We start from the raw sequence: 19,680 nt of genomic DNA on the forward strand, positions 1-19,680 counted from the left end.
ACTCACTTCTAACAAAGTAAATGTTGTCAAATCTCCACTTTTTGAATTCTCAGCAATAAGGGTCAGCGTGGTGAGCCGAGGGTTTGTGGCTTTCATTGAGACACCAGGAGCTGTGTGTGTGTATGTGTGTGTGTGTGTGTGTGTGTGTGTGTCTTTGTGGCAACTGACCAGCAGTCTTTGCTTACACCTGCTTCCTGTCAGGGTGAAACCACCTTCTCTGTGGCCAAAAACATAAATCCTAGACCTGCCAACATACTAAATAGCAGAACCATCAGTGCTTGTGTATAAAAAAATCAACAAAACTAAATTAAACCCTTTTCATAGTTTCGACCACCTGTTTGCACTCTTTAAATGGAGTATAACTATTTTATCACAAACTATCAACTTGAAATAACGGTCACTAAAATTGACTGTGGATTAATTTCAGCCTTGAAACTTATTTAACGCTGCAATATGCTTAAAATTCATTAAAATACACGTAGACGGAGGAAAAGTTTCAGATGAGCACACCAATCATTGTCATTGTTAGATGTGTTTTTGATAGTAGCAACACAGTGTCAAGTTTTAAATCTGACCATATTATGTGTTAGAGTTAAGCTTAAAGCAGCAGAGCCTCGTGCGACTGTAACTGCTGTATTTGCATAGGCTGCTGATGTTAATGAGCACTAAATAACTTCCTGGAGCCAGTGCAATTTGGCAGATGGGTGTGGGGCACACTGCTGGGATGACAAACTGATACATAATCCAAACCTGACCCCAACAACATCCTGCAGCATACAGCACAGCAGCATCACCACTGATATCTTGTAGAATTGTTATAAGTATTAATCAGTATTTTTCTTAGAGTTTTCTGGGCATTTTTTGTGCCTTGTTTTAGTTAGTGACAGTTGAGAGCTGACAGGAAATGAGAGGAGAGAGAGATGCAACAAACGCCTCTGGCCGGATTAAATATGGGGACACTATTAAACCTCTGGGTCACAAGGAAGTGCCAAATTACAGATTTTCATTTAAATATAGGATTAATAAAATGTAATATCACAAAGACTTATTACCCCTGTCTATCAGAGGTAAATTACAGGACTTAGATCATATCCTCTGCTTTTTTAGTGTTTTAGTACTTTATTATAATGTTTTCCTTAATAAAATCACAAAGGAATGTACAAGGTGAAAAAAGAATGTTTGTGCATTTCACTCACTATATGCTACAACTTTCTATGTCTTAAATCAAATCAATTTGCTTATTTCCATGATTAATATCCATGCAGCATCTATTTCTTTCCTTCCTTATCTTCCAGTAGGAGAAGTTAAACTGTATTGTGAAAGTCTCGTCCTATGGAGATTTTTGATTTCCGATGATGTCTGTGCTGCTGTCCACATCCTGTGTGTAACTCTGACTCACTCCAGTAGTACAAATAGGTCTGCTTTGATTTTTTTTTTAGAAGGAAGTTATGGCAAACCGCAAACTGACAGCTTATGGTCTTATTGACTATGACTGGTTGACTGAGCAAACACTGAATTGTGTACTGTCTTCCATTTTTTTCCATAGGCAAAAATGTGTCCAAATAGTGTTTAAATCAAATGCATTTCAACACTTTATACAATCAACGTGTACTATTTTTCTTAATAGCACAAGCACAATCCATGATATAGCTAAGCAATCTTTTTTAAACTGTGCACAACCTGCTGCTCACCAGGCATGATGATGATGATGATGATTATGATGATGATGATGATGAGAGTATTGGGCCATAGAAGAGATCTTTTGCACGTTTCTTAAGATGCAGTAAGGGGGGAAAAAACACTCTAAAACATCAGAAATCATCTCTGGTGTCTTCCATACAACAACACACTTTAAAAACTATATATGGGTGTGTATGTATGATTTCTGTGGAGATCATGCAAAGGTGGGGCGCCTGTCACGAGCCCTGATTTCGAAGTTGGTGGAGAGGAGGACGGGGGAAGGGGCTGCGGCGGAGGGGTACAAACTGCACATCCGACCTCTCACATTGACAGCTGTGAGAAGAGAAAAATCCTCGCCACGGGCTGCTTATGCAAAGTCACCACTTACAATAACTCAGCACCAAAAATTTTTAGGACAGTCCCGCATCCTTACAAGGCACGGAGAAGAGCTGGTTTACACACGGGGGCTCAGTAGTAGTTGAAGTGGACTAGTTTCCTTAGCGGAGGTGCGGGGTTTTTGATTCCGGACTGGCGTAGGGGGGCTGCTAAATGGGAGCAGTCACTGGATTCGTACGATAACCAACGCAAGCCACCCAGACTACCTACTACAGCCCATCATATTTGACTTTTGGGCACGTTTAGCGCACATACAGAACAAGACCACCTCTATTCCTCCTGCGGTCCCCTTCCCCTTTCCTTTCTCTCGGAATCTTCAGACAGAAAGCCTACAGAAATGGCTCAGATACTGCCGATACGTTTCCAGGAACATCTGCAGGTAAGGAGATGCATAAAAAGCCCCTAAAATGAATTCTAGCTGGTTTGTTTTTTTGCGCAGCTCCTCGCCCATGTAGGTCCGCACACACACGGCACATGTCGCATTTAAATGGGATCTGAAATAGGGCTGCAGGGTGGTGCTCAATTTAGCTACAGGCCTAGTTTTCTCCTGCCGGGCAGATGATGACTTGTAAAAATTGAACAGTACACAGCTCCAATGCGGACCCGGTGTGTGGATACGCCGCAGTTTTTTCCCTTCAAGTGGAAAAACGCCGCTGTCATTTTCAGTCCTGCTGGCCGCGCCGGTGGAAACTGCGGTGTTTTGACACTTTATGTTGCAGGAAACTGAGCTCAGCTGTTCACGGTTACATTGTAACTGAATGGCACTTGCACTCAAAAGCTTTGTGGCTACCATGTTGTTGTCATGTCCTGCAGCAACATATTCCTACTTTGTAACCTTCAGCAACAACAACATTGGGCTCTGTGTGTCTGAAAAAATGTGCAGTTTCTCTGCTGAGTTGGGCGTTACTGACAAAAATCACCATAAAATGTTGATCATGTGAAAATATGTTAGACTGTATCATTTTAAGTAGGTGTGGGCAAAGTTGTGGAAGCATTTTCATGTTCAGGAAACGGCATCACTTAATGATGCAGCATGTAATAACAGAAAGAAGCCACATTTAAACGATATTTTTAATGATGCAATAACTAAACGCTTAAAGACACCTTGATTCATATCACAGCATCAGTATTATATTGATAAACTGCATCTCCCAGGCCTATTTGTTGCTGTGTTGATGCTAGAGGAGCATCTGTGCAGCTTTAAAATGATCAACATGACAGAGTAAAGGGCCTGTATTCTTTGGTTGGTAGCCTCTTGATGGAAAAAACAACACTGAGTGCCCCTTTTTAGATGCTGGGATTAAAATAAATAAATAAAAGGAAAACAAACAGCCAGCTATTCGGTCGTCTGTGAAGGAACTATTTCCACCATGGACCTCTTTTTTTTCTCTTCTGGTTTGGACTTTGATAATCGTTGTCCCATAGCAGCCCCTGCGCTCGGTGTCTTGCAACCAAAAGAGAAACTTTGTGACGCACCCCCTCCACCTCCCCTGTCTGTAGCCTGTTGTTATGGTAACAGCAGGCAGTGAAATGGCCTTTCACTAGAAAAAGCCCAGAACCCCCCCCACCCCCCTCTTCTCTCTCTGCTCCCTTCCTCTGGCCAGTAGCCCCACTTTCGTCAGCCAAAGAGCCTTTATTCACCAAACTGTGACTGCCAAGAGAGCTTGCAGGCTACCAGGCTCCTCTCCTCACTGACAGGGCTGGTACACTGTTGCTGTGCTGATGGAGGGCAGTGCAGTACCTGGCAACGTCTGGATTATTAGTTCAAATTGCTTCCAGCAGCGCATACTTTTCCCTTTTACATCTGCTAAGAAAGTCTAGCCTTGAGACAGTGATAAGCAGCAGCGTTTCACCTCTACCGTGAAATCCCGGCTCTGCCCCGGTCGTATCCCCCTGTGAATCTAGGTGGCTCCAGCAGAGTGAAAAATGCTTGGAATTTGCAAACCAAGGCCTTTGGGCCTCAAGTTGTTTAGCTTCCCCCCCCCCCCCTTGGCCTGGTATTTACAGCTCTGTCTGCAGTCTGGGCTCATGAGTGTAACATAGACCCAGATCCATGGTGAGGCACCAGCCTGTTCAAATATGTTGGTTATTACACTCAACACAGTTCTTTAGTCCACACGTTTGTTAAATATGGACGTGGAGGATGAAGTTCAGAGCACACAGTTATTGTTTTATCTTTGGGTGAACCAGCACTACTAATTTTCTCGCCTCACACTGTCATTAACGCAAAGCTGTGGGGTGAAGTTTGTCTCCGTCATCACTCTTTGTCTTCCCTGCCTGTTTATTTTAGTGTGATTTATAATCTAAGTGTGATTTATGTGTCATTAATCGACTAAATGGATCAGTGACCTAGTTGGATGTGTGGAGCTAAATGCATGGCTTGAAACTGCAGACAAGTTCTGTGGAAGGAAGACACGGACAGAGAACGGTGTGTTAAAATAAAAGTGCGAAAGTAATTCCTGCTAATGTGGCTTTGCTGCTGGCTGTGTGCACTGCAGCCTACGTGCTATAGCAGCTTTTGTAAGTGCAAAAATGTCCCGCAGCTCCAAAAGCGTCTGAACATTGTCCTGTCGAGTTAAGTTAGGAGAATCCAACCTGCTGCTGCTGCTCTGCTGCCGTTTACAGCGTCCTGGTTTGCTGCTGCATGTTTGCCGATGAAAAGATCCAGTCAAACGAACAGATGTGCAGCAAATCACATCAGGGTAGGAAGTAGGATGAGGAAGTGATTTCACCTCTCTCAGTTTAAAACAAGGCATCTGTGACTGCAGCAATCGCTGGAACAGACGAGGATGAGTGTCTGTGTTCAGTCACCAAATTCAATCATGGAAGCGCATGGAAAGAGAAGTCACTCACACATAACAATAACCACATTGTCTCCATCTTTAATGTGCAATGAGCCATGAAGTGTTCATGAATACACCCTAATGTGCAAGAAAGTGTGAAGCGGTAGCAGTTCCATGTCATTTTGCTGCATTCCTCCTCAGTTTTAATTGTGTTTGTGTAACCTCCTCTCTCTATCATGAATCCAAAACCCTCAGCTGCTGATGCAACGTGTCAGCGCCTCAGCAGTGCGTCCACCCAGCCTATGACTCACCAAATACCGTCAATGCTGTATCACCAGTGAAGTTCTTTTGCCTTTGTTATTGTGATATGTTTGGGATTGTTAACCTTGGCTGCCAAGGGGAAGATGACTGTGTGTGAGCGTAAAGATCTGTTTTCTAGTGGTATATTGTGGCTCATAGGAAACAGGAGGTTGTAGTTGAAGTGTGATTTTAGTCTGGAATGTTCTTCTAAGTAGGAGTGCGTGTGTGGGGGGGGTTTTCTTCTGGTGAGTCAGTCGCCCCACCCAGAGCTGTAGATTGCCAAAGGCCCGTCTTCCTGGAAGTGAAGTGTATAGACACAGCACTCATTCCATCTTCTTCTTTTCTCATAAAAGGTACATTTATAACCCTACACCTTCCCCCATCTCCCCGTCACTTTCTGCAGGATGCTGGACTGTGTTTCGAGTTCCTCCTTTCACCCCCATCCTTATCTTCTCCTCTGCTATCTTTATTGTAGTTTCCCTCCCCTGTCTCCTCCCAGAGATAGTTTTGGCAGCCAGAGGAGATGCAGCATATGGCACCAATCCTCCCTCAGGTCTTCTCTGTGGCCTTTTCAGGAACCCCTTCTCTTGTATTTCTGCATAACTTCTGCATAACATTGTCCAGATATTAATAAACATCTTAATATAGAAAATGTATGCAAAATTAGATGTCATTATTATTATCAGTATTGATATTTTTTATCGATTACCGGTTTGGTCTATTAAATATTATAAAAAAGTGAAAAATAGCCATAATTGTGTCGCAGAGACAACAGTAAAATCTACAAAATTGTCTTCAGCAGTCGAAAACGCAAAGATATTCAGTTTATGTTCATATTTACAGTAAATCAGAGAAGTTGCAAATATTCACATTAAAGAGGCTGGAACAAGAGTATCTTTAGTGTTTTTGTTTTTTGTTTAGTCATAAAAATAATTGCAGATTGATTTTCTGTTTTCATATGTGTCAACCAAAAACTAATTTTCTTACATTTTAATTACACCTTGTTCAAAATGACGATTTTTTTTTTTGCAGCAGAATTTTTTCGATTGCAACATGATTCAGTTAGAAGTCTAAATAATAATATTAAAGCTGCATTGATTGCTGCTGAAACCAGGTTTGATGAGTGTGGCATCTGTGAGTTATAAACCAAAACAATGAGCTAACAGAGGCTAAAAAAGCTCAGTAAAGCTGAAGGTCGCTGCGCTACAAGCGAACCCAGCTTTAAATAATCTCCAGCCATGCCTCAAGTGAATGGAAAGCTAATGCTATTTCTTAGTTTATAATTCATTATGGATCATTACTTGATTGATAACTTCTGTCTCTGGAAGCCCGACTGCTGACTGTCACATCCTTCCTGTTTTGTAGATGACATGATTTAAATGGCTCAGCAGTCACATTCGCTGCTCCACCAGCCAACTGTGAGATAGTACAGTCCTTGTGTTGAGCGTAAGGATTCCTTTCCGCTTGCCTCAGACTGCATAATGTAGTCAGTTCAGTCATCGGTGCGTGTTTGGTCTGCTCTATCTGTTCACAGTTAGCTCGGCACAATAACACCCCTGTTCAGCAGCTGTTAACCTAGGTAGTGTTTCATGTTTGTTAGTTCTGCTAAGGTCTGACACAGAACAAGTTGACATCAGCTCGGTGTTTGTACGTTGCTGTTGTGTCTTGGGACTTTGTCTTGTTAGGAAAGTAAATATGCTGATTAATAGGATTTGCTGATGGAGCCTTATTAAACAAACTCAGCAGATCTCTACTGGGGATTTTCTTTAATGTTGTCTCAGGCTGGTTTAGTTTGGATAATCAAGTTATAATTAAACTTTTCTTACAGCTGGCTGCTTACATAGATTCTTACATACAGTGTCAGGATTTAATCAGTATTATTGAGATGTAATGATGTATTGGCATTGCAAATAGTAGCATAGTTCACAAAATACTAAAGTAAATTCAGGAGATTATTAGCAGCTACATTAAACTCTGTCAAATGAACATCCTGTGTGCTTGTTCCCTGGCTCTGTTTACCAGCAGACCTCCGATTTGGAAAACAGCTTTTTAAGGAATACCCCTGGAAAACTGGAGCGGACCTGCTGCTATTTTAATCATAACAGCGTTTTCGTTGGCTACTTGCTGCTTGTTCCCCATGCAAGACAAATGTCAGCCATATTTATTTTCCCACAGACTTTTTTGTTGTTGTCGTGATAGAGAAGGCATGACTCTGTCAGAGGGCTAAAAATCTGTTAAATTGGGATTTTCAACTTCTAGCAGGGTGTAACTTTTATTCCAAAAACAGTAAAGTGTTGGCACACTATGGAGCAGTGTTCAATGTTTTTATTAGTTTAACAGCTTTTGGTTTAATCACCATTAAATCTATAAATGTAATACTAGCTCATGGCTCATCTTTTCCAATGATTATTAGGATACACTCCCTACAGCACACTATTCAGTTATATAAAGACATTTTAAATGTACTTGTCAGCATTTATAATGCCTCATGTGAAGTATTTATGTAATGTACTATTGCATTTATGAATGAAGTATTGATTTATTTATAAATATTTTTCCATTACAACTGAGTCCAACCAGAGCAAAGGCAACAAGATGTGGCTGAAAGCTTCTGGAGAAACCTAATTAATGGACATTGAATCACGATTTTTTTTTGGCAAACTTGTATTTCCAACATTAATATTTCATGCTCACCATGTTTCAACAGTTTTTAACACATTTATAAACCCTTTTTTAACCTGATTGAATTATTTGTAGTCCTGCATGTGTATAAATGGTAATAAATGTAAATATTTGTTATTTGTGTAGTCATGTGTCATCGAAGGAATAGTTTGACTTTTTTTTTTTGCTCATTGGCAAACACCACTCTCATATCTGTCCCTAATACAAGGCTACAGCTGGCAGCCAATTTTGGCTCAGCAAAGAGACTGAAAATGGGGAAATACAGAGGCGGATAAATGGAAAAACATGGTGGCAGATGTCGGGTGGTCAGTTAGAGACGCAATGAGCAAATTTACACATCACAGAGTCATCCTCAGGTATTATTATATACAAGTTAAACTTCCAAAAATGGGAATGGATGACAATTATTGTTGAAAATATGAAAATGAAATGGGTACTTTCTGGAGTCTGGAGGGGATCATGTGTTTAGCCGTGTGTGTGTGTGTGTGTGTGTGTGTGTGTGTGTGTGTGTGTGTGTGTGTGTGTGTGTGTGTGTGTGTGTGTGTGTGTGTGTGTGTGTGTGTGTGTGTGTGTGTGTGTGTGTGTTTCTGTCCACAGTTAATCTCTATTAGTCCCACCAGCCTCATAATTTTTGTGCATATTTATGATGTATGCTTAAGGAGCTCTCACAGTTGTAGTGATTCACAATTTCTGAAAAACTAACCTATCTACCTAACCTATTTTATAACACCATTGACTGCTCTGTTTTATACCAACAAGGACTAATGACCCCCCACTCCTCTTAACCAGACAATAGGGGCCGCAGGTAGGGATGTCCGATAATATCGGCCGATATTTACTTAAAAATGTAATATCGGGAAGTATCGGTATCGGGTTTTTATAACCGATGTTTGTTCTGTAGGCTTCAGCATTTCCGAGCCTGCATGAACGCATGAACGCAGCATAATAAATATGGCAGTGCCATATTGGCACTTTGTTCCATAACTTCAACATAAATTGAAGTTGTTCTCTTATTTTGCACAGACAGTGTTTACATTTGGAAAGCCATGTTGCATTTATGTATGCATCCAGTGGGGCATCACAATAAAATTAGGCATAATGTGTTAATTCCACAAAATGAGATATGTTATGTTGTTACCTAACAGTTTTGGTGTAAAAAGCCTGCATATATCGGTATCGGGTGATATCGGTATCGGAAATTAAGAGTTGGACAATATCTGAATATCAGATATTGGCAGAAAAGTCAATATCGAGCATCCCTAGCCGCAGGTGATCAACAACTGCTTCAGTTTGGGATCTTGTTTCCGCTCGGGACAACCAATCATGCCTTGTTGCCACGTTGGGGCAATCAGTGCCAAATTTTGGTGCCTTGAGAGCAGATTGTGTTGTGAATTCAAATAAATATTGACAAGATTCCTGATGAGCTTATTGTACAGCTTAGACTTTTGTCTTTTCAGCACTCCTCACCATTTTACAATATGTGTTATGACAAAGCAAAAGGCATATCCGGCAATTAGTTAGGCTTAAGCCACATTTTGACCTTAGTCCTGGCTCAAAAACTGCAAAGTGTACAGTAAAGAGTCTCATTAATGCTCATGTTGTTGTGATATTTCCAGTTGCAGAACCTGGGGGTGAACCCAGCCAACATTGGGTTCAGCTATCTGACCATGGAGTCTGACAAGTTCATCTGCATCAGAGAGAAAGTGGGCGAGCAGAATCAGGTGGTGATTGTGGACATGACGGACCCCACCAACCCAATCAGGAGACCAATCTCTGCCGACAGTGCCATCATGAACCCTGCTAGCAAGGTCATCGCCCTGAAAGGTACGAGCATGTGCACTGAGACATCATACACAATGGGTGACAAATTAAAGGAAAAACCTGAATAAATGAGCGGAGAAACATAACGACTGCAGATGCTTCCACACAGGTGTACTGCATGTTACAATTAAGCAGTCCACATCCAATCATGCTCTGCGGCATGTATACAAATGCTTAACAGGCCCAGTTGATTCTGATTTTGTATCAAGAAGGTTCATTGTTGGGTCACGGATGACAGGAGCTTCACTCACAAAGACTGCTCAACTGGCTGGTGTTTCAACAGGAACAGTGACTTACGTGACATCTGCATTTAGATCTATGAGAAAGACATCAGTAAACTAGGTCAGAAACTGTGGTCAACAAAGCACATTTAATGACCAGGTGCAAAAAGCACTGGTCTACATAGAAAAAAGTGCATGGAAATAAGTGATAGGGTCAGATGAGTCATCCTTCACCATATTCTTGTCAAATGGGTTAGTGCATGTGTGGCGTGCACCAAGAGAAAACAGGCCTGAATGCTTGACTTCTGCTGTGAGGCCGGGGATCTGGTGGATTGCTGTGGGGGGGATTTTGCTTTCATGGTTTGGGTCCATTTGTCCCTTTTTAGAGGGAAGGATCACTGCATATCAATACAAAAGTGTTGAGTGATCACCTTTATCCTATGATGAAACATTTCTCTTCTGGTGGGAGTGGTCTCTTCCGGATGACCATGCTCTCATCTATAGGGCACGAGGGGTCACTGAATAGTAGATTATAAAAAAGGATGTGAATCATATGCTATAACGATTAACCTTCACCTTCTGGTGGGACATGGTGGCCCATGGTGGCCCAACACCTTACTTAGACCCTTTATGTTGGTTTTTCCTTTAATTTGTCACATAGCTTCACATTCAGGCAGCCACACTGCTGCCTATTAGATAAAAAATACTGTGTTGTTGTTTAGAAAAAAACGGACCACTGATATTATTAGTGGTTTCATAACAAGCGTTGAGGTTATTATTGTTGTTTAATTTCCCAGAATGAAGTCTGCATGGCATTCATAATGTTTATTAACTCTAGTTTTAATAGATTTAGCCATCTACTAGATTAGCTGTGGGAATACCACCGTCATGCAATGACTAATGTTCTGTCAATGCTATAAATATGTAGAGTGCACTCAGTTCTATTGCCCGAATGTACTAAATTGGTTGTGCAAATTGATTTTCTGCCACTGAATCTTGCCCTTAGAGCACAAACACAAGTGCTGATCAGGATGATTTGCCTATAATGCCTCCCCCCACCCTCTGAGGATAATGTGCCCCTGTTTGCCCTCTCTCTGTGGTCTATCTGTGTCTACTCACTCTGACCTGATTGACACTTTGCTTTTTCTCCCTTGCTTTCTTTCCTTTCTCAGACGGTGAGTTGCCTTCTGTCTGTCTACCCGTCTGGCAGTCTGTTGTGATGATACAGTAGCCATGTCTCTCTCATAAAAGCTTCCAACACCCCCCCCCCCCTCAAGTACGCAGAGCAATTTCTATTTTGACCACTGATCAATCAAAAGGACAGACAACTGTTTAGAACGGATTATCTCTGCAGACGCACTGGCAGTAAAATGTCTCAACATGACACGCCTGCTCCAACCTAACTTGCAGGCATATATCCAACTTTTATGAGAATTAAACATGTGTTAGCATGACTAGATGTATGCTGGTTGTGTGTGTGTGTGTGTGTGTGTGTGTGTGTGTGTGTGTGTGTGTGCGTGTGCGTGTGCGTGTGCGTGTGCGTGTGCGTGTGCGTGTGTGTGTTGGTATGCATCATCAAGATATATTACACACTGTCTTTTGAGTGTGTTCCAGCAGCCATATCAGCGTTCAGATCTTTCCTTGTTGCATTCAAGGGATGCCATTAAATGTATCATTACAGCTGTGTGTGCTGATGGTGGTTTGTAAACGGCTCCAGTATTCACCTGAATCATTGCATTACCTCACCTGTGTGTTCGTGGGTAATTATTCAATGGAGTGTCTTACATATGTGGGACTACTAGGACCAGCAGAAACATTATTATGGCTCAGACATGCCAGTACTATCATTCAGTTACATCCAAACAAGGGCAGACAGGTAAATATGTACAGGGTGGTGCTGCATCCAGTTAAGCACCATTAACTGTCCCGTTGACGTCAAATACAAAAAAACATACTTTCTGACTTTTCTGTGCTGGTATTAAGCTATGAAGACTTTCAGTTTTATTTGTCTAGTGCTTGAGATAACTTTATCACATACCTTCACTTCCACACCAGTGCCATGGAGATTAAAGGAATTTCATTTATAGTGCTCACATCATTACACTGAAAAAGTTCAACAGCATCATTTCCAGTTCATATCACTTTGGATAATCTGTGCAATGTGCTGAACAGTTTCATAGGGACTTTTCTTTTGGTCATAGTTTTCAGTGGAAGTCATTCCAAAGTAAACAATTCACTGTGAGGACTGTGGATCATCCAGAGTAACTGGGACATAGTTTCTGGAAAAAAAACGTTGCTGTTGAAGTTAAAAAAAAAAAAAAAGCAACTTAATTGTATAACAAATGAAATTCCGTTTTCCTCCTTTGCAATTAGTTGGAAGCAGAAATCTCAGTGACAGATATCTCCAAACCTGGGCCCATAAAACTAAAACAGTATTAACTGTGACTAAATACCACTACAGCTAAGTGAGAATTTTTTTTAATGTTTTATTTGAGTGAGCTAACCGGGCTAGAAATACTAAAGCGACCAATTTCCAGAGTCTCACACTTTTGCTTCATTCTTTATGTTCCGTGTAGTCTTTCCCAGCTCTGTGCAGTTGTGAGCTGTCCTATTAAATCAAGATTTATGGGTAGTCGGTGAAAGTGCAATATAATTTGGGCTAAAGGGGTGTCACTAGAGCAGCCACTGGGCTAAGTTTAAGGAACGACAAACACAACAGAACAACTTCTTACCACAAACATTCGCATGTCATTTCACATGTCTCATTGATTGATATGATTACAAGTTATTCTTTGTGCTTATATAATTGATTTATACAAAAATATTTTTAGTACACATATAAAAAGGCCTGAATACAAACTGATATTTCAGCAGGAAATGTGATACAGTTTCCAGAAGTGCACATAGGCAGTAAAAACAGTAATAGTTGTTGTACACAGGGTTAAATAACAATACATTTATCATTATTGAGATAAATGTGTGAAAATATCATCATGTTTATTTGAAATTATATCACCTAGCTCGACTATAAGTCTATGAACGTTTGTCTCACTTCTTTTCTCTGTATCCTGACCTCTCCCCCTCAGCTGCCAAGACGCTGCAGATCTTCAACATTGAGATGAAGAGTAAGATGAAGGCTCACACCATGACAGAGGAGGTCATGTTCTGGAAGTGGATATCGGTAAACACGGTCGCCTTGGTGACAGATACCGCTGTATATCACTGGAGCATGGAGGGGGATTCCCAACCAGCCAAAGTATTCGATCGGCACGCCAGTCTAGCAGGATGTCAGATCATTAACTACAGAACTGACGAACAACAGAAGTGGCTACTGCTGATTGGGATTTCCGCACAGGTATGAAGTCACACATGAACTTTACTCATGCCTCATACAAGTAGAGGTGTACATGTAAGCTTGAATGCCAGAAAAATGTCTTCTAGAGGAACCAGCATGTTACTTTACCCTTTGATCCCTTATTTGCATTTTCATAGTACAAAAGATCCGCACTGAGCTTGCTTTAACCAAAGAAACATTACGTAACACAGAGTAGACATTTTCACGCTTTCAAAAACACCTCTGTGCATGTTAGTGTAGTCAGATGTTTCTACATCACATCACAATTTAAATGTATTTTTATTTCATCGACATATTTGTGCCGCTGTGGTGTATGGGCAGCCTTAAGACCCCCCTTTTAGTGCTTTTTCGGTTGTCTTGAGAATAGAAATGAGAAAAGTCTATATTAGAACAAGTTAAATGTACTTTAAGTCAGTAATGAAGCATATAGAGATAATAGAGAACCACAGGGGAGATAATAAATGTTTAGCAGAGAAACTAGGGCTATATTATATAGTGACATTATAGTTTAAAGACATTAAAGTAAAGTGAAGAAGAGATTCAGAAAAACACAGCCCATAAATGCTTCTGTGGATGTTTCATATAGTGTTGAGCCTTAAAAAAAAGGCAGCTTTGATTACTTCAAGTCCATGTACAACAGCGCCAAACTTCTAGATGTTTATTCTAATCTTCACAAACCAAATACAAAACCTAATAAGGGACCTAACCTAAGCACAGTCATTTATAAAAAGGTATTTATGTTACTAAACCACTAAGAGCAAAACTGTTCCTAACTTAAATCTAGATTTATTCATAACTGATTTGTAATTGAAATTGGGGTAACATTAATGATCTAAATGCATTAAATATTACCTACATTTTTTGTGTGTTTGTGCTGCAGCAAAACCGTGTGGTTGGAGCGATGCAGCTGTATTCGGTCGAGAGGAAAGTGTCCCAGCCCATCGAGGGTCATGCTGCCGCCTTTGGGGAGTTCAAAGTGGAGGGAAATGCCAAACCCTCCACCCTCTTCTGCTTTGCTGTGCGCTCACAGGCCGGTGGAAAGGTGAGGGTCTCTAGATGATACAAAAGGTTGATCCTATCACAGTGTATTTAGTCTGCTCTTTGAACAAATGACTCTGCGTGACACATAAAGGAAAGATCAGGAGAAAAAAAACGTGAACTTGTCATGGTTTGTTGGGTACACATCACCAAAGTAGCTATTGACATTAAGAAAGTTCATAGTTCATTTGTGTTTACCTCACTGTGGTCACTTCTTTTTCTTTTTTGTCTTTTTCAGCTGCACATCATTGAAGTTGGTCAGCCAGCTGCAGGAAACCAACCATTTACTAAGAAAGCAGTGGATGTGTTCTTCCCTCCAGAGGCCCAGACAGACTTTCCTGTAGCTATGCAGGTAAGAAAAGACCCCTACTACCCACTGGTTTGGGATATATACTAAGGGTGACTTGTGGATGTTAAATTCTACCTGATCTTTTCTCCTCAGATTGGTAGTAAGCATGGCGTAATATATCTGATCACAAAGTACGGTTACATTCACCTGTACGACCTGGAGTCTGGAGTGTGTATCTACATGAACCGAATCAGTGCAGAGACCATCTTTGTCACTTCTCCTCATGAAGCCACCTCAGGAATTATTGGGGTTAACAAGAAGGGACAGGTGAGAAATTAGCCATAAATAGGTAGTAAGTAATGACTGTAATTACCGGCTTTTGTAACAGCATCCGAGCAGGTCTGCTATTGATGTAAAAGTTAAATATTTAAATGTTCTTGCCCAAAAACCCCACACATTTTGATGGAAACTGATGATGATGGATATCAGAACGATTTGCTCTGTTTAAGTCAAACAATCTCAAAGGATAGAAATATTTTTACATCACTGATTTTGTGTTTATCTTTCCCTACTAGGTTTTGTCGGTATGTGTTGAAGAGGAAAACATTGTCAACTATGCCACCAACGTGCTGCAGAACCCAGATCTGGCCTTGAGGATGGCTGTGAGGTCAAACCTTGCTGGCGCTGAGGAGCTTTTTGGCAGGAAGTTCAACACTCTGTTTGCCCAGGGAAGTTATTCAGAAGCCGCAAAGGTTGCTGCATCAGCACCCAAGGTATGTCTGTCCATTACTGCAATGTGTTGTAGTGCCTGCACATTGAAAATGCTGCTTGCACAAATTAATACTTTGATATAGATCAATTGGTAGAGGTTTGTTTTCACTTGACATTTATGTATTTTGCAGCTGATTATTGAAAACATTACACCTGCTGTGATACAGTCTTGTAAATAAATAGACATATGAAAATGTTTAAAGGAAGACGTCAATATTGTTCATAGGCATTGTATGGCATTATTTACATGTACTCAAATAAATATGAAATTCTTACTCAAAAGATTCAATGCCATTCCTCTTTCATTGTTTCCTTGTTTTTTCCGTTACCCATAATTCCTCCATTCTTCGCTATGTCTCCCCCCCTCAGGGTATCTTGCGGACAGCCGAGACCATTCGTAAGTTTCAGAGTGTGCCGGCTCAACCGGGTCAGGCATCTCCACTGTTGCAGTACTTTGGCATTCTGCTGGACCAGGGCCAGCTCAACAAGTTTGAGTCTCTGGAGCTGTGCAGGCCTGTCCTGCAGCAGGGCCGCAAGCAGCTGCTGGAGAAATGGCTGAAGGAGGACAAGGTACGACTGGAGGATTAGAACAAGGCAGCTTTCATACGGCTGGACTGATTTATAGATGAGCTGTAGACTTTCTTTTCTTTGTGATTTCCAAACTGATAATGGCCAAATTAATGGGACTGTCACTCATAAATGGAGCTTGTTTATAGCTCGACCTACCCATGGATGTTTATCAATGATATTTATGGTCAGTGTATATCTGTTGTAGCTGGAGTGCTCAGAGGAGCTGGGAGACCTGGTGAAGGCGTCTGACCCTACCCTCGCTCTTAGTGTGTACCTCAGAGCTAACGTCCCCAACAAGGTCATCCAGTGCTTCGCTGAGACCGGCCAGTTCCAGAAGATAGTGCTGTATGCTAAGAAGGTAATCTGGGAGTTTATTATACTAGCAGTATATGAGACAAGTTTATTCACTGCATCTTTGACTTGTTTATAAGAGAGTACAGAAGATAATTCTGTTCATTTACCTATCTATTATTTTTTCGTATGAATTCAAAATGTTTGGATTGAGAAGTGAGCTTTAATCCAACTGTACTTCTGTAGGTTGGCTACACCCCAGACTGGGTGTTTTTGTTGAGGAATGTGATGCGAGTCAGCCCTGACCAGGGACTGCAGTTTGCACAGATGCTGGTCCAGGATGAGGAGCCGCTGGCCAACATCAACCAGGTAATGCACACACCAGCACCTTACTCACTTGAGTCATATGGTTACTCCCACACATGCCCTCCATTTAAAATACATCTGCACATCTACCCTCACACATGCACGCAAACACACAAAGTGCCCAGTGTGGGAGCCTCCATTTGTGTTATTCCAGATGTGCCAGCAATGCCAGGAATTTACTGAGTCAGTGACCCCCTTCTCCTTTTAAAGCCACATCACAACTTTGTTCAAGTCTCCACCACAAAAACTGGATGACTTGATGCTTCTCGAAGTTAAGCCGGCTGGCCCATTTCAGTTGTGGTCGCTGCACATGTTGTTAAATATAAAAAGCAGAAACATCTGGATCTGTGACTCTTAATAATGTGTGAATCTGAATTTTACTGTGCATGCTAACTCAATCATGATTCGTATGCAGTAGAAATTTCTCCAAACTGTTTTTCAATCTTCCATATATTTGATATCTGCTGTTGTAGATTGTGGATGTATTCATGGAGGGCAGCCTAATCCAGCAGTGTACCTCCTTCCTGTTGGATGCTTTAAAGAACAACCGCCCAGCTGAAGGACACTTACAGACACGCCTGCTTGAGATGAACCTCATACATGCACCCCAGGTGAACATTCAGACTAAAATGACAAAAAACTAAAACAGCTTGGATATTAACAATGATTTATGTGACTATGTATGTGTACATTTTCTCTTTTAGGTAGCAGATGCGATCCTGGGCAACCAGATGTTCACACACTATGACCGTGCCCATGTTGCTCAGCTGTGTGAGAAGGCAGGTTTGCTGCAGAGAGCTCTTGAACACTACACCGACCTGTATGATATCAAACGAGCCGTGGTGCACACACATCTGCTCAACCCCGAGGTAGGCATGTGGAGGTGCAGTCATGTTTGTGAATACCACTCTTTTGGGAGCAATTTTTTTTTGATGATGTGTGAAACTGCCTCTTGAATCCACTTCTTTTCCTCCTTCTCCCTGCTCAGCCTGCTGTCTCACTTTCTTGCTGCCTTCTTTTTTTCTTCTTCTGATTCTCCTTTTAGTGGCTGGTGAACTTCTTTGGCTCTTTGTCTGTTGACGACTCGTTGGAGTGTCTAAGAGCCATGCTGTCAGCTAACATCAGACAGAACCTGCAGCTTTGTGTCCAGGTAGCATCTAAGTATCACGAGCAGCTGGGGACTCAGGCATTAGTGGAGCTCTTTGAATCTTTCAAGAGTTATGAGGGTAGGTATCACAAATGGGTGGGATTTTGGGTGCAGACCTGGGTCATTTTGGTATGAATTAAAAGCAAATTATTTTCATTTTCATGTAGGTTTTAAGAGTTAATAGATAGAGCTGACTATGTGCTGTTTGTCTCTGTGCCATCTCTATTCAAGGCTTGTTTTACTTCCTCGGGTCGATTGTGAATTTCAGCCAGGAGCCTGATGTTCACTTCAAGTACATCCAGGCTGCCTGTAAAACCGGACAGATCAAAGAAGTAGAGAGAATCTGTAGAGAGAGCAACTGTTACGACCCAGAGAGGGTTAAAAATTTCCTCAAGGTAAAAGATTTCCCAATGTCAGAGAGCAATTGATTCATATCATTCAGCAACAATGTTGATGGAGTTAAAACAGAACGTTTCTTCTCTTTGTAGGAGGCCAAACTAACAGACCAGCTTCCTCTCATCATCGTGTGTGATCGCTTTGACTTTGTCCATGACCTGGTGCTCTACCTCTACCGCAACAATCTACAGAAATACATTGAAATCTATGTGCAGAAAGTAAGTAGACCTGCAACTGTTGATTATATTCATTGTCCATTTATCGGCTTATTATTGTCTTCATTTAATCAAATAATTGTTTGGGCAGTAAGATATTTTTAAAGGAAAAAATGCCCATCACAAGTCCCAAGATGACATCTTCAAATGTCTTGTTCTGCCCCACAAACAGTCTAAAACCTAAAGATATTCTGTTTGCTATGTTACCAAAATGCCAAATTTAAGAAACATGACCAGAAGTGAATTCTTGAGATTTTTGTATATGAATGACTTACACGATTAATGAATTTAAAAGTAGGTCCTCATCAATTTCCTTTTGACAAATTTAAAATTTTAAAATTAAGATCCAAACTACATCTTAGACTTGTAGATCTCACCTTATTTGACCTACATGTTGCCATTTTCATTTGAATATTGGTGCACTTGTTTCCAGGTGAACCCAAGTCGTTTGCCAGTGGTCATAGGCGGTCTTTTGGATGTAGATTGTTCTGAGGATGTCATTAAGAACTTGATCATGGTGGTCCGAGGGCAATTTTCCACTGATGAGCTTGTGGAGGAGGTAGAGAAGAGGAACAGGTAAGACTAAGTGATAAATAGCTTCCACAATTCCTTTGTCATCTTCCATAGCTGCTCTGAGTGATTCCGTGGATGCAACATCTGTATCTATGCTGTCTCTGTAGGTATATAATAGTTTGTAAATGAGCCTTAGACTAGATGTAGCAGTTATGCAAGCAATGCAAGGAATGTCTGTGGTCTACTTGAGCTATTTCATATGGTAATTTCCCCCAGGATTGACAGTATTGAAAGAAAGACAAGTCACAGAAGCCAAAAAAACGATATTGACTTAATAAAAAATCTTCTTGTTCTCAGTAATATTAGACATAAATAAAGTTAAAACGCACCATGCTTGCAAAAATGTAAATGTTTATTACACCACAAATCACTGAATGCAAACACAAGAGTTGAAGACAAATGCATAAATAAATCTGAGGAAATATGCAGGCACTTGTTTTTGTCTTCAGCTTTGTGTATGCTTGGAGCCTTGTGCTCTCCAGAAGCTGAAGTAAATATTTCCGTTTTAGCATCAATGTGCTTTCAGTGTTTATCCTCTCTGGGCCTTTCCGGGGGCCTGTTTTCCTGGTGTATTTTACCCAAGACATGTGAATAATGCCAAATGGCTCTTCAGTTCCTCATTTTACAATGCTATTTCCAGTGCAAACCCTCTTTGTTGCCATACTGTATCAGAAAGTGAATCTGAGAAAGTATGACCATTAATACCTACAGCATTAATGAATAACACTGCTGAACACACAACACTGCCATCTAGATTTCTAGGTACACATTACACTTCAGAAAACT

The 19,680-nt window shown here is 41.0% G+C and overlaps 1 protein-coding gene across 1 annotated transcript in view; it reads left to right on the forward strand.

Moving 5' to 3' along the window:
• Window positions 1–2,342: 2,342 nt before the first annotated feature.
• Window positions 2,343–19,680, forward strand: part of cltcl1 (clathrin, heavy chain-like 1) — a 32,572-nt gene continuing 15,234 nt past the window's right edge. Inside the window, exons 1-16 of the mRNA XM_062416674.1 lie at window positions 2,343–2,455; window positions 9,458–9,665; window positions 12,970–13,238; window positions 14,119–14,280; window positions 14,515–14,628; window positions 14,719–14,892; window positions 15,141–15,338; window positions 15,706–15,906; window positions 16,112–16,264; window positions 16,444–16,566; window positions 17,037–17,174; window positions 17,268–17,432; window positions 17,609–17,789; window positions 17,942–18,105; window positions 18,199–18,324; window positions 18,755–18,897. Of these exons, the coding sequence (XP_062272658.1) occupies window positions 2,414–2,455; window positions 9,458–9,665; window positions 12,970–13,238; window positions 14,119–14,280; window positions 14,515–14,628; window positions 14,719–14,892; window positions 15,141–15,338; window positions 15,706–15,906; window positions 16,112–16,264; window positions 16,444–16,566; window positions 17,037–17,174; window positions 17,268–17,432; window positions 17,609–17,789; window positions 17,942–18,105; window positions 18,199–18,324; window positions 18,755–18,897 (2,561 nt within the window). The 5' untranslated portion in view covers window positions 2,343–2,413. The remainder of the gene's footprint in view (window positions 2,456–9,457; window positions 9,666–12,969; window positions 13,239–14,118; window positions 14,281–14,514; window positions 14,629–14,718; window positions 14,893–15,140; window positions 15,339–15,705; window positions 15,907–16,111; window positions 16,265–16,443; window positions 16,567–17,036; window positions 17,175–17,267; window positions 17,433–17,608; window positions 17,790–17,941; window positions 18,106–18,198; window positions 18,325–18,754; window positions 18,898–19,680) is intronic.

This window comes from Scomber scombrus, chromosome 4, assembly GCF_963691925.1.
Source record: "Scomber scombrus chromosome 4, fScoSco1.1, whole genome shotgun sequence".
NCBI lineage: Eukaryota > Metazoa > Chordata > Actinopteri > Scombriformes > Scombridae > Scomber > Scomber scombrus.